This window comes from Urocitellus parryii, chromosome 11 (genome assembly GCF_045843805.1).
Source record: "Urocitellus parryii isolate mUroPar1 chromosome 11, mUroPar1.hap1, whole genome shotgun sequence".
NCBI classification, from domain to species: domain Eukaryota; kingdom Metazoa; phylum Chordata; class Mammalia; order Rodentia; family Sciuridae; genus Urocitellus; species Urocitellus parryii.
The window spans coordinates 124,439,104-124,453,708 of record NC_135541.1 but is presented as its reverse complement, the minus strand read 5'-3'; the positions used below and the strand labels follow the sequence as shown (position 1 = coordinate 124,453,708).

General features: G+C 36.8%; 1 protein-coding gene across 4 annotated transcripts in view; it reads right to left on the bottom strand.

Moving 5' to 3' along the window:
* Positions 1-14,605, bottom strand: part of Otud7b (OTU deubiquitinase 7B) — a 55,287-nt gene that overhangs the window by 39,586 nt on the left and 1,096 nt on the right. Inside the window, exons 1-2 of one of the 4 annotated variants that reach the window (XM_026404061.2) lie at positions 14,406-14,585; positions 11,422-11,565 (exon numbers count right to left, since the gene is read on the bottom strand). The exons of 2 other annotated variants lie outside the window; for them this stretch is intronic. In XM_026404061.2, the coding sequence (XP_026259846.2) occupies positions 11,422-11,424 (3 nt within the window). In that variant the 5' untranslated portion in view covers positions 11,425-11,565; positions 14,406-14,585. Of the gene's footprint in view, positions 1-11,421; positions 11,566-14,405; positions 14,586-14,605 lie in introns of those variants that run through there. One more of the 4 variants, XM_026404060.2, reaches the window with a different exon arrangement.

The window sequence follows — 14,605 nt, the reverse complement described above, 5'->3', positions numbered from 1 at the left end:
CAAAGCTAAATGCTTAATAAACATCTTTCCAAAGAAGAAATACTTAGCTGAGAGGGATGAACCACACCTGCAGTCCCAGCTACTTAGGAGGCTGAGACAGAGGGTGGTTTTAGCCCAGGAGCTGGACACACCAGTATGAGCAACATAGTGAGACCCCCCACTTCTCAAAAAAAAAAAAAAAAAAAAAAAAGGGAAGACTGTACTACAAGAAAGCCATCCTAGGAAGACAAACTGACAACATTCAGCACTCAAGTACCTTTTTAAGATTTAACCAACATTTACTGTGTACCTATCAAGTATCATACATTATGTATAAGTTAGACACATGTACATAAATCATCATTAATCTCATGAGCTATGCCCAGATATTCCTGGATCCCCAATACTAAACAGACTGGACCCCAAGTACCAAATAGTTCTAATACTTGCAACTTTGATCCCACCTAATTAATCTCTAGAACTCAATTGGAATTCAATTCCTATTGGAATTCAGCTCCTCCCTCTTAGTGCCTAAGCATTTGTTAATGCTTTCTTCTAGGTAATGCTCAAAAAGAAATCCTTCTTCCTGATTCTAACTGCTAACTCCAGAATAAAATACCACCCATCTCAGGTAGGCATGTGGTGATAATGGCCATAATCTAAAATAAGTAAGCACCCTCTTTGATAACACAAGCTAAAGAATAAACTTAGAATGCTAACAAAACTGATTTCAGCTAGGCAGAAGATACTAAATTTTTATATTCTTCTGAACCTCAAAATTCTTTTCTAGCCAGGAGGGGCAGTGCATGCCTGGAATGCCAGCAACTTGATAGACTGAGACAGGAGGATCACAAGTTCAAGGCCAGTCTCAGCAACCTAGTGAGACCCTGTCTCAAAATAAAACATAAAAAGGGCTGGATATGTAGCTCAGTAGTACAGAATCCTAGGTTCAATCCCCGGAAACACACACACACACATACACAAAACTTCTTTTCTAGAATTCTGAAAACAAAAGTTTTGCTATTTGAATAAACTGCAGAAGCCAAGTCTTACCCAAGTGTCCCCATTTATATACTCATCAAAAAGAACTCAGGAAAAGAAAAAAAAACACATTCCAACTGGCATGACAACATTACAATGTTAACAACACATTACTCACCATTGTGCTACAAGAAAAAACTTGTGAGTGGGCAAGGAACTTACAGGAAGTCAAGGAAACAAACAGTCCTCAAAACACAAACTCATCCAAATGCCAAGCAGGTCACACTGCCCAGTTTATACCCAGGTATGAGGGGGTAGAGAGGGAATGGAGAAAAAGAAGTAGGAGGGAGGAAAAGTATCCCTGGGTAGGTATGCTTTGACTGCACCACACCAGTTTTCTTGCACTCATCATGAACCTTTTAAATAAAGAATTACTGTGGGTTCCACCTATTTTTATGACTTATTTATATATTTACAGAGAACATGCAATATATGTAAATGGTAACATAATATAATAATGGTTACCAGCATTCCCTTTGGAATCCATCAGAGCTATATCTAAATCTTCTATCACTTTTTTGCTTGTAACCTTGGCTGTTATTTAACTTCTCTATGCCGTAGCAGAAACCTCATCTGACATTCACTATGATATCCTTGGCACCTTAAACATAAATCATAAATAGTAGTGAGCCATAGTAATAAATATTTTGAATGAACTAATCTGTAAGTGGGTATAACAATATCTTATGGAATTGTGACAAGTATTTAAATGAGGTTCTATATAAAGCACATAGTATAACTCAGGGTTGGTCCTGGAATTAAATAGTAAAGTTTTCCTCCCTTTACTCCAGGTCAGAAGTAACAGAAACAGCCATGACAAAGAATAAGATGGGATAAGGGTTATAGAAGCCAAGCATTGGAATATGTTTACTATTAGGGACCTAATCTTAAAATTCGGCAATATTTAGTCTTTACTAAATATTCAACACAGGAACAGGCCCTCAATAGGAGCATAATAAATGTTAGTTGATTCAGAAAATGCTATTTTGAATCCTCAAGTGTCTCTTACCACATAAAAGCCTGGCCAAAAAGAAAAGAGGGATAAGAAGGAGTAGTAACTACATGTTAAACTAACTACATATTACAAAGGATTTTTAGAAGGGTATTGAACCTATAAACAAAAATAGGTTCACAATTGGTTCACAGTACTTACTCTCCTCAGGTAATAAGATTTATTTTAAGTAAATTGTTCTTAACTATTGACAGGTAAATAAGTCTGTAAGATCTGAGTCCAAAACTGTCTTCCCTTCCTTTACTCCAAAAAAGGCTAATGATCCAAAAAGACTTAACCCATAAATTGTTAATCCAATGGCCTACCCACTTGCAAAGGAGAAACTGGAAGACAAAGAGAATATGTACTGAAATCCCAAACTGGAAGGAATCTTTCCCTTGAATACACAGAACTAAATCTCAGAAGACAGCTCTAAGAAACCCAGACCACTGTTGCATTATGAGCATTATAAACATAAGTATACACATTCAATGTCTAAATATATGGAAAACCTATAGAGAACTGAAACAGCTTGTGGTTAAACCTCATCATAATGTGGTCTTCAACTTCCCATTTCATTTCCCAGGCTCTTGCACTGTGTTTTTAACCACTTGACCCATATCCTCTTAAGCAATAAGAAATAGGACAAAGAACCCTGAATGACAGTAAAAAGAATGGCTCTACACTAAGTTCTACCACTTACTAAGCATGCAAACATAAACTAGTTACTTAAACTCTCTGAATTCAGTACTAACTAGAAAAGTTGGACTAGATTTTATGCTGTACAAAGAAAGAGTCCCACCAAAGTACCTCTTTGTAGAGATGCATCAGAAACCAAGTAATCTCAGTTCCCCTATAGCTATAATTCATTTGAAAACGTGTATACTATCCTTACCTAGCCCTTTTCCACAATAATCAATTATCAAAATCTATTTCTTTTGAAATCTCTCTTCCTTTCTTCATTAGGGAAACTATAATCTCTAAACTTGAACATAATTCTACATGACTATATTGGTATTTAGTACCCATGATTTTTCATATTACTGTTTATCTTTTTTTTTTAAAGAGAGAGAGAGAATTTTAATATTTATTTTTAGTTTTCAGCAGACACAACATCTCCGTTTGTATGTGGTGCTGAGGATCAAATCCAGGCCACACGCATGCCAGGCGAGCGTGCCACTGCTTGAGCCACATCCCCAGCCCTACTGTTTATCTCTTATGTAAATATTCGGTACTCACAACTAATTATTAAGTTCTTGATGACTTCTAACTCCACACCTGAGGCCTAACTTTTAAAAAAGAAAATATCTAATAAAATGTTTGTTGTTGATAGTAACTATTATTTTGGACAAGTCATTTATATTTTCTGGCCCTCATTTTTCTCACCCAGAAAATGATGACAATATGCAAATTACTCTTCAGTTCTAAAATGCTACATGATGATGATACACACACACTGCTATATAACCTGTATTTGTTTCTATTTCTTTTATTCTATATATGCATTTATGTATATGTAATTATGTCTTTAACCTAGAATGTTGATTCTCAAGAGACCAATTCTCCTACTATTTGTTTATTTACTGGGTTAACACCTCATTGGCATCTCCTTAGTACATCTTGCCCAGATTCTAGTACATAACAGATGTGCAGTAGAAAGGAATTTACAGTCTCAACTAGGCAGCAAGCATCAAGGAACATTTGTATAACCTTAATTTTCATAATGAACTAGTATATTACAAAAAATATACAAAGATGATGTGAGAGAGAACTAATCTAATGCAGTTAAAATGAGAAGCTACCTTGTGTCAAATAGCAGGAATTTATTTTAGGCAACCAAAGAGCCTATGTGTAGCAACTCTTAAGTGTAACTCTCAAATTCTATTTTGGGAGTTCTGAGAAGAAGTCTTTAACCCCTGGTCAGTAAACAACAGAGTCCAAGCATCCTTCATGTCAAAGAAGATTCTTTATCTTCTCCCTTACCACTGATGGAAATTTTTAGAAATGAATGGTTTAAAATTCAGGTGAGCTCCCAGTTCAAAGGAGACAAAAGCGAATGCTCACAAAAGAACACATAGAACAGGCAAGTTCTAAAAACAGATGAGAACCTGCCATCTGAAACACATTTTTGTTAGCATTTTATTTTGCTATTGTCTTGCCTCAAGTACTTATACTAGACTATTTCATGTAAAATATCAGGGTTTTTTGGTTATTATTCTTTTTCTTTTCCCCTATGGTGCTGGGGATCAAACCCAGAACCTCATGCATGCTAGGCAAGTGCCCTATCACTCAGCTTTGTTCCTAGCTCTCAATGTATTAACACTAAATCCTCAGAGAAATCTCCTTTTCCTTTGACATCAGCTATTAATGATTCAAATGGCAGTAGTAGACCAACTTATTTAAATAACCCTGACTTTTCAAAGAACTATTTTAGAACCCAATACCAATATTTCCAAAACTAGTCTATTTAAGATATTTCCCAGGTAGGTATCTGTAGAAGGTAGTTTAGATATTAAGTTTGACATAGTCAAGGTATAAGGAATGTAAAGAATCCCAAGCCAGGTTTTAAGGATGAGAATAAGCAGAATCTATTTAAACATTTTACACTGATCTCTTTTCATCTGCCACTGTTCCTGAATCCCATTCTATAATATCAGTAAACAACAGATATCTACTAATTCCTGCTATTTACTGTTTCTGTTCCCTTTCCTTACTTAAACATTTGCTTCCTCTCCCTAAGAATAGTTTTGGGAACCACACTGTAATGGTCTGGCACTAGGAGCAGGATTCTTAATCTCTACCTTCCCTATTAAGTCCTCAGTAAAAACAAAGAGCCACAGGCAATTTTATCTTCCATGATTTTCCCTGTCACCAGATCTTCCTTATGAAGGCTAGGAAAGAGACATGGGGCTGGCAGGAAAGGAGAAGAAAAAGTTACTTACTTATAAGAAATGTAAGCTTATTAAACCCAACTCAATTAATTACATGTAGGTATTCACATCTCAGGCTTATTTTCCAGAACCTACTCTAGCTAACAATTTTACAACCTTCTCAAATACACCAAATGTATACTCAGAAATAAAAACATTCTATCAAAAATTTGAACTAATAAGATGGACATCATTACCCTAGGTACATGTGTGATTGCACGAATCTCAACAACAGTACAACCAGAGAACTGAAATGTTGTGCTCCATTTGTGTATGATGAATTGAAATGCATTTTGCTATCATGTTCAAGTAGAACAAATAAAATAATAATTTAAAAAATTGAGCTAAAGAAAACTGCAAAAGAAAGCTAGCTTCGAACTAAAATTCAGAAATGTACTTTAGAAGTATAAATGGATTTAGGATTATCCACTTCAAAAAAAGCCTATAATGCCATTCTTCAAGAACTGCAAAAAGAAATCAAGATTATGTATTCAATTTAAACATACAAAATTATCAATATTTGACTGCTTTTTACCTACCAAATGCAATTTCATGTAGATCACCTTAATATTTAATGAGGATAGAGAGATTTACTATGAGGCCAAAACAATGTTATACTGGGACTATACACTGAAGAATTAAAAGAATTTTAAAACCTGCATTTGAAGCTTTCAAAACAACTTAGCCTCATCAATAAAAAAGGAAAGTGTGGTTAAAAGTGTATGTACCTATGTATGTATGAATGTTGTTTATCAGGCTTTTCTTCTTTAGAGGCCAAAGACTTACTGGTCCTCAGCAGTACTTAGCAAGTAAACAGATAGGCTGCTTTTTTTAAATGCCCATCTCCAATGAAGATGTCAAGACCTTGATGACAAAAGCAGAATTTGATAGCTAGTGAAATGAGTCTGGCCACAGGCACACACTGCCTCAAAAGCCACCAGGATCAATTCCCAGGAGTTTCCCCATTGGGATGATATCACCTATCAATTCCCGTTTCATTTTCCAAGGAATGTTTGCTCTCACCTTCCAATCAAGGAAATTAATCTTGACTGCTCTCAACATTTATGTACATTTCAATATAATTTCCAGTTCTGAATGTTTCTTTACAAGCTTCTTTAATATGGAGGTCACCCCAATATTCAAAATTAAACTAAGAATTCAACAACACAAAGGATGGTGTTTAATTTCTTATTCATTAATCTACCTATTTAGTCACTATGACTAAGTTAAGTTACTGTGGCAAGCCCCATAAAGGATACAAAGATTAAAGAGTACACTTATCTGTTTTCAAGGAGACTACAGTGTGGTAGAAGAGGCATGCCAACAGCACAAACAAGCCAAACTACAAGACTGTACAAATACCACATGATAAGTACTAATAAAATGATAGGATTCAGCAGTGGGCAAGATCACAGCCTGTTAGAGAGAAAAAAAAAAAATCAGAAAAGGTTTCATGGAAGAGAGTTTTTACACTGAGACTTTGTTTTTAACAAAGCAATAGAATAGAGATTTAAAGATGAGGTGAATAAACTAGATCTGCATGTAGATACATCTGAGAAACAATGTTTAGAGAAAAAGTTGTAAAAGGATAGTATAGTATTCCATTTATGTAAGATTTCAAAACAAAACTATATGTTGTTTATGAATATATGTGAGAAAATATGTAAAACATGAAATGATAAACACAAATTCAGGTCAGTAATCCCTTGCTAACAAAGGGGAAGGGAGGGCAGAACTTCAGCTAATCTATAACACTTTATATTTTATAGATCTAAAACAAATATAAAATGTATTGATCATCAAATTTGGAATGTGAGGTCAAATTTATCTGTTTGGGGTTTTTCCCCCAAAATTTTCTAAATCTTTGAAATATCACATTATGTATGATTTTTAAATCAAGAAAGTATCAGATAACTGGAAGAATAGAGGAATCATTAACTCAAAAACAAAAGGAGTAGTTATCTATTCCCTCTAAACTTTAAAGAAACTTGATTAGTTTAGCTTTAGGCTAGAGAGGGGCTCTCCAATCCCTTACACAGTGTGCACAAGAGGCAAGGCATTTAAAACAGTGTGGAGAGGGGGCTGACAATATTGGACAAGAAGGAAGTTTTTACTGCCATTCTAAATCAGATAGCTGAGGGAGCGAGAACCACCTTCCACATAACTTAAATGCCAGCGTAACCAAGTCATCTCCCCCAAAACAAAGCCAAGGAAACTTCCAGCTACACAGGAATTCAGACAAAAACTCACTGTGAGGAGATTTTCTGTGCCTCCTCTCTCCCCTCCCTTGCCCCAAACATTCACAAACAAAAACAAAATGTACCCTTGCCCACTTGAGAAAGAATTAAGAATTGGCAGCTCTGCTAAAGTGGACAGTTTCCAAACCAAGGCCCTTCTCTGGGGAAGATGTTGACAAAACTCAGAAAAAAGAATAAGGAAATCACAGATCAGTCAAGTTTTCAGGAAGACCATCAATGGAAGGTATCCACTTTTCTATAGTCCCTTGAGTCCCAACTTCCTCCAGGAGAATCTAAGACATTCTAAGATACATTCTATTCTGTTCTTTCCCCAGCAAAAATGCCCAAAATCCAAATCCAAACTCTCACACTAAAACCGATTTCCCTTCATGAAAATCCATTATAGTTAAAAATGTAGGGCTGGGGATATAGCTCAGTTGGTAGAGGGCTTGCCTCACATGCACAAGGCCCTGGGTTCAATCCCCAGTAACACACACACACACACACACAAAAAAAAAAAAAAAAAAAAAAGAAAGAAATTCAAAGAAAGAATCTGAGTTTAATGACAAATCTTGTTGGGGGGGGATAAAATGTACTGTCTGGCATTATATAATTCATAGCCTATTTACCTTTTTTTAAAGTTTCACTGGCACAACTCAAAATTAAGTTTAAAAGAAAACTTCAATTGTAAGTGGCACAGGTTTGTAATCTCAGTTACTGGGGAAGCTGAAGCACGAGGATCACAAGATCAAGGCTAGCCTAGGCAACTTGGGGAGACTCTGACTCAAAATAAAATGAAAAAGGCTGGGAATATAGCTCAGTGGTAAAGCACCCCTGGGTTGAACTCTCAATACCACAAAAAGAACAAAGAAAACAACTTGAAGAGAACTCAGCAGGAGAGATAGAAACTCAATAACACAGCTACCTTGACATTCTTCAACATCTGAATTATTACAGCTGAAGAATCCTAATATACTATTCATCCCGCTCCAGGGAAACCAACTGCCCCAAGCCAAAATCCCTCTTCCAAAAGGTACTCTCAGGGTAGGTCTTCCTCATTCAAGAACCTAGGAAGAGTTCAGGGTTCACATTTTGGACTGGTTACAAAGGACAGTAGAATGGACAGAGTCCCTCTGTCTTCTAACACAATGTAAAGTGGCAGAATGAAACACTGGAACGGGACATGGGAGAAAACACATTTATTAATCATCTAATACATACCAGCCACTGAATATTGAATTCTAGACCAAGCTATTACTAAACTATTTCTGTGATCCAGAGTAAAGCACAAGTAACCTTGAAAATGAATGAGAAAGACTAAGAAAGCATAATAGTCTATACAGTTCTTTGATTCTATAAACATGATCACCCTCAACAAAATGTTATGGTTAAACATAAAGAAGTTACTAAAAGGTTCTTCTGCTTTGTCCTGCTCCAATCTACTCTTCATACTACCAACATAAATAATCTTTCTTGGATGAGAAATCTGTCACTCAAAAAAAAAAAAAAAATCCTTAAATGGCTCATCAATTACTGGCCATGGCTAGCATGCCCTGGGTTCAATCCCCAGCACAAACACAAAATAGATAACACTACTTACTATCCATGCCCCCAGCCTATCCTTGCCCTCCAACCCTCTCCTCCAGCCATATTACTAAAAAAAAAGTTTGATTGCTGCATTCCTTTCATTACTTTCTTAGCCTGAAGTGACTTCTCCCCAGTCTTCTGTAGGGAACATGCTTATCTTTCAAGATTCAGCTGCAAATGTCATCTGCTCCGGGAGGCTATTTCCAATCTCTGCATGCCTAAGGCAGAACTGGCCTTTGGGCCCCTACATTCCCCCCACTGCAGCATCTATCACACATCATTCCCTCTATATATTTACACATTTGTCTCATCCCACTAGACCGTTATATAATTTGTAGGTAGAGACTCTGACCCATTTCCATCTCTTCAGTCCTTAGGAGATATCCAGCAGTTATTGGATGGAATAGAACAGAAAACAGGAAAGGAGAAGGAAGAACCAATTCTGATGGCCTGGACAGTGGGGAATATTTGTGTTGAGGTTTACCTGTACCACTATCTCTGCCCTTCCTCTCTTTCCCTAAACTCTAGTTCTCTGAGAACTTGCTACAGCTACCACATCTATGCTGAATAACTGCAAAACTACATTTCCAGGTTTGTTAACCCCACCTGTATCCCAGCTATAGGCTCATAACTCTCACAACCAGAACAACTTTCATTTGGACATTTCATCCACTTTAAATCCAGTATGTTCCAAAGGACTAATCATATTCTCCTAAAAAATGAGGAAACATTCTAACTTCTTTCTTTATTAATGTCTCAGACACCCAGACTTATTTTGTCATGGTCATACCTGCCTTGTCACTCTCTTGGATCTTCAATATCCAGCCTTCACTAATTTTAATTTCTTTGAATCTTTTTTCCACTCTTCTTATTCCAGCCTCCACAGATCTTAACTCAGGCCTTGTCACATCACACACTCCTGGTGACAATCTCCCTTCCCTCTAAGCCAATCTGTGTCTTACTGTCATCATAGTGCTATCCTAATCAAAATCCTCAGTGATTTCCTATTTCCTATCACTTAAAATGTAAACTTAAAAACTCGATTTTTTTTTAAGACTCCACATAATATAGCTCCAAACTAACCAACCCACTACATTTCATTGCTGTGTATGTCTGTCTTATCACTGCCTCAACAACATCTTAGATATGGTCCTATTTTCAAGATTTTGCTTGGTTCCTTTCAGCTTCAAAACAGAATGATCCTTATTATCCTTAGTACCTCGTATATTTTGATTTTTTTAAAGATTTAACATTGATAACTACCTTAGAATTCTTCGACCAAAATACCTAGGTCTATCCTATGTAATTGATAATATATTTTCACATTTAAAAGGTGTCGAGCATATTAACAGAAGATCAACAGGTATTCATTCCTTCCTATTTCCCTTACTTCCAACTGGACTGTAAACTCAAGTGTACAAAGTTGTCATTTTTTTTCTAATCCTCTGCACAATAGTATAGAACTGAATTCATAGTAGGTCACCCCCTATCCAAAACTATTTCTGAGAGGAAATAAAGGGATAAGACATAATCTTTAAAACATGCAGTTGAAAAATAATCTCAATCTAGCTATACAAAATAAGATTTTTCTATTATTCCATCTCTAATTTCCAACTCAGAATTGCTACAACCTCCTCATTCAGGAGGTACTAACCTGTACTCATGACATCACAAAAGTAGTTTTGTAATGAACTACAAGCGGGGGTGGGGCGGCAGGAATAAAGTAAAGCAAGTCAACTAAAAGAACAGTGGTTAAAGTTGTTTTTGGTTTTTGTTCTTTTTTTTACTTCTTGCAAGTATATACTTCCAATTCCTTTTTTTTTTTTTAATTGGCCATATTTTCAAAGAAGTTTTCCTCAGAAGGAAAAATCTAACAGACTTTGAGTGAAGCTGCTATGTAAAGGAGCCTCTACAGATCCCAAGACCTTTGAGAAAACCACCTTAATCTTCAAATGCAGCATAATGCAGTGAGATTCCTCCAGATATTTTGAGTAAAAGGCTCATTCAGGCTGAAACATCATCTATCAATCATTCTTAGGCATGAGGCAGACAGTCTGAGAGGCCACACTGGACCTACTCAGATTTTGAAAAGAAATTAGTTTACATTAATATACTCAGGACAGTCCAGTCTTTTTGTTTATTTGGTTTTTTGGGGTAGGAGGAGGTATCAGGGATTGAACTCAGGGCCACTCAGACACTGAGCCCCATCCCCAGCCCTATTTTGTATTTTGAGACAGGGTATCACTGAGTTGCTTAGCACCTTGCTTTTGCTGAGACTGGATTTGAACACGCTATCCTCCTGCCTCAGCCTCCTGAGCAGCTAGGATTACAGGCGTGGACCACCTCATCTACCTGGATAGTGTAGTCTTAATTATCCACAAATTGATTATTCACCTTGTGGATTTCTAAGGCCAAATCTTTAATTCAAGATTATCTGCTATTTGCCATCATTGTATTCTTACCATCAGGTAAACTGTTTTAGAAAAGTAAATCTCATTTCAACTTCACTAAAATCCTAAAATAAATCTGGGTTAAAATATAATGCATTTTCAAAAGCAACAAATTTCTTAAATTCTGAATTTCTATACCAGTGTTCCCTATGTTAGTAGCAGTAATAAACAGTTAAATGTACTTTGAAATATAATACCCTCCTTACCATAAGCTCTTGAGAACCCAGCCATAGTCTTAAGATTTCCCCACAAGTTGGTACACTCTTCGATGGGCACAAGCAGAAATCAGCAGAGTGAGGTGTGTAAACACAAAAACTTCACGAGGAATCTTATATCTCCTTGCTGCATCCCTTCAAGCCAAAATGGTAAAGAGAAGCAGAAGAGTCACGATGTACCGGTGCCCGCCTGACTCCTTGTCCCTGAGTTCCTGGACCAAAGGGCTGAATACTTCTCATTAAATTCATCCTTTGTTCAAGGACCTACAATGAATCTATTGACCCTTCTATCAACATACAACAGTCTGGCCTCTGAGTCCTTCCACCCTCTTGCCTGTTCTACCCATGACCTGACCAACCCATATTCTCATTCTCATGACCCCCCCCACACAATTTAGTCATTCACACCATCATTGCACTCTGTAAATTCTATAATTTCTCTTTGGATGATCCTTTCTTTTCTTCCTAACACCAAAAAACTGTTTCATTTACTTGAATGTTCATACTCATTTTACAGATAGAGAAGTAACTCGTCCAAGGTCACATTGTAAAAAAAAAAAAATCAAACCAAGATTTCAACCAAGGTTTGTCTGATTCCATAGTCTATACCTCTTTATGACTAATCCATAGCCTCCCAAGTCCATTTCAAAATGTACTAGTTCAGTAATCTCCCCTGGTTTATCTAATTGTTACTTCACGTTTTGTCAGCCCTTACAAACTACTCTTGTAGCACATTAAACTTGGTTTTGTTAATATGCTGTTTCCTAAATGTTAAAGCTTATGATAGCTTAATTTAAAAGAAGAAAAAGTCCTTTCTATATTAAAAAAAAATCAACATAATTCAAGATTCCTTTCAATACACAATGGGGGAGGGGCGGTTAGGGATGTTGAATCTAGAAGTGCTTTACCACTGTACCACATCCCCAGTCCTTTATATTTTTTTGAGACAGGGCCTCACTAAGTTGATGAGGCTGGTCTTCAACTTGTGATTATCCTGTCTCAATCTCCCATACTGCTGGGATTATAAGTAGGTGCCTGGCCCCAGTTATACAAATGTTTAATTATTTGAATTTATCAGGAGCTACCCAGAAAATTCCAGTCTGCTATTCCACAGCTTCTGAGTTCCCATAAGAAGGATGTTACTGAGGTCACATTTCAAAGCACGATTAGAGGGTCTTTCCTTTCAATGGGGTAAGTGGGTAAAGGAAGGCATATTTCCCTATACATACACAGAAACAGACTCACTGTAATTGGCATTGGCCTCTGCCATTTTCCTTTAGAATGCTTGAGATATTCAGGAACTCCAAAATTTTAATAAGTGGTACATAGAGTCCCCATAATAATGTGGAAACATTTTTAATATTGAAGTATTCCATCATAACTCTCTTGATTACATATCTCAATTCCTAAATTTATTCAACCCTTTTAATCATACCCCGTAGATTAATATATGCAGTTTAGCTAAGGGAAGTTACAAGATACAGATATAAGCGGAATCTACACATATTGGCACCAACCAACTCATAGAGAATAAAGCAAGACACTGGGAGAGTTATAGTGATTTTAAAAAATGAGATTTTAGTCTCTAAATGAAATCTTTTTTTCGCCAAGCAAACAAGGTGACAGGGGTAGATACTAAGCAATTAATGATTCAGAACACTTTCAAGGTGTTGATGACAAAACACCAAATTCTAATAATTAGCATTTATTACTGGTCATCCTGCCTTATACAAGTTATACCCTTTCTTTTTTAATATTTATTTTTTAGTTGTAGTTGGGCACAATATCTTTATTTTTATGTGGTGCTGAGGATTGAACCCAGGGCCTCACAGGTGCTAGGTGAGCACCCTACCACTGAGCCACGACCCCAGCCCCTCATATAGCTCTTTCTTTGGCAAAGTTTATTTATTTATTTATTGAGGGAGACTCTGGTATTAAATGAAAGGGATATAAAAAAATAAAAATAAAAATAAATAAAAAAATAAATGAAAGGGATAAATCAAATCCGGCAACACCAACAAAAATCAGTAATAGTTTGGAAACTTTCATTTTTCCTTCTTGCTTTAATGTGTAATGTCCAAAGAAATATTTGTTCAATTCTGAATTATTCATGCTAATGGATAATTATTGGCAGAAAGGTGCCGATAATCCAAAATGGGAGGAAAGGCTTTTTTAAAATCTATTTTGGTTTTGAAATATGTTTTCAGCATATTTATCTTCTCAATTATTCTTGGTATGATCTAATATTTGTATTCATTTGCAAAGTCTAAGTACACAGTAACTGGCCACTTAGTCTAAGAGGTGCTCTGAGGCATGCCAGTTTGCTAGTGGAAATGAAGACTGCTTTTCAGCCTGTACATGAGTAACGTCAATTTAATTTACTTTATAGTTCTGTTCAGCTTTCAAAATATCAATAGACTAACACACACCAGCTTGGTTACTAAATTTTAAAAGACCTGCTTGAAAAAAAAAAAAAAAGGACAAAGAATGTAATTAATTCTTCACTGTTTGTCTATAATGTATTCATCTGGAAATTATGCACAGCAAATGTTTAACTACAAGTCTGAGTCTGATTCTCCCTGGCCACCCAGCCTAATTCCCTGCAGACTTCTCTACCCCATCAGGAATGTAATGTCAACTTAAGTTATATACCATAAAAACGTCTTTAAAATACTGCGGGACTAACTACTCTTTGGGGCTAGTCCTACCACTACCTCTTCTCTCTACACGAATCTTTCCCACCTTTGAAATCGGTCCCGAAAGACAAAGGGATTCAGTTTCCTCCACGACCACCTAAACACACAGTAGAAGCCAACGACTGAAAAATCGCCAGCCTCTGATTTTCTAGATAAAGCATTTGATACCGTACTTATAAAAAGATAGGGGAAATAAGTCAAAATCTGCTAATTCTTGGCTTTGCAGTCTTAAAAAGAAAACTCCCGGCAAAGTTCTGGGAGGACTTCTTAAAATCTCACCAGTCAGCTTCTCCCAACTTTGCGATGTCACCGTCGGGGCTGCGCCCAGAGGAGCCGCGAGGTCAGACGGGCACCGACCCTCGAGGCGGGAGAGGAGCGCCGGTGCCCGCGAGCCGAGGGCTAAAAATACGGCGGCCGTAAACAGATCCCCTCCCTCGCCAGCCGCCGCTAGCCCGGCAATTACGGAGGAGTGAGCTCAC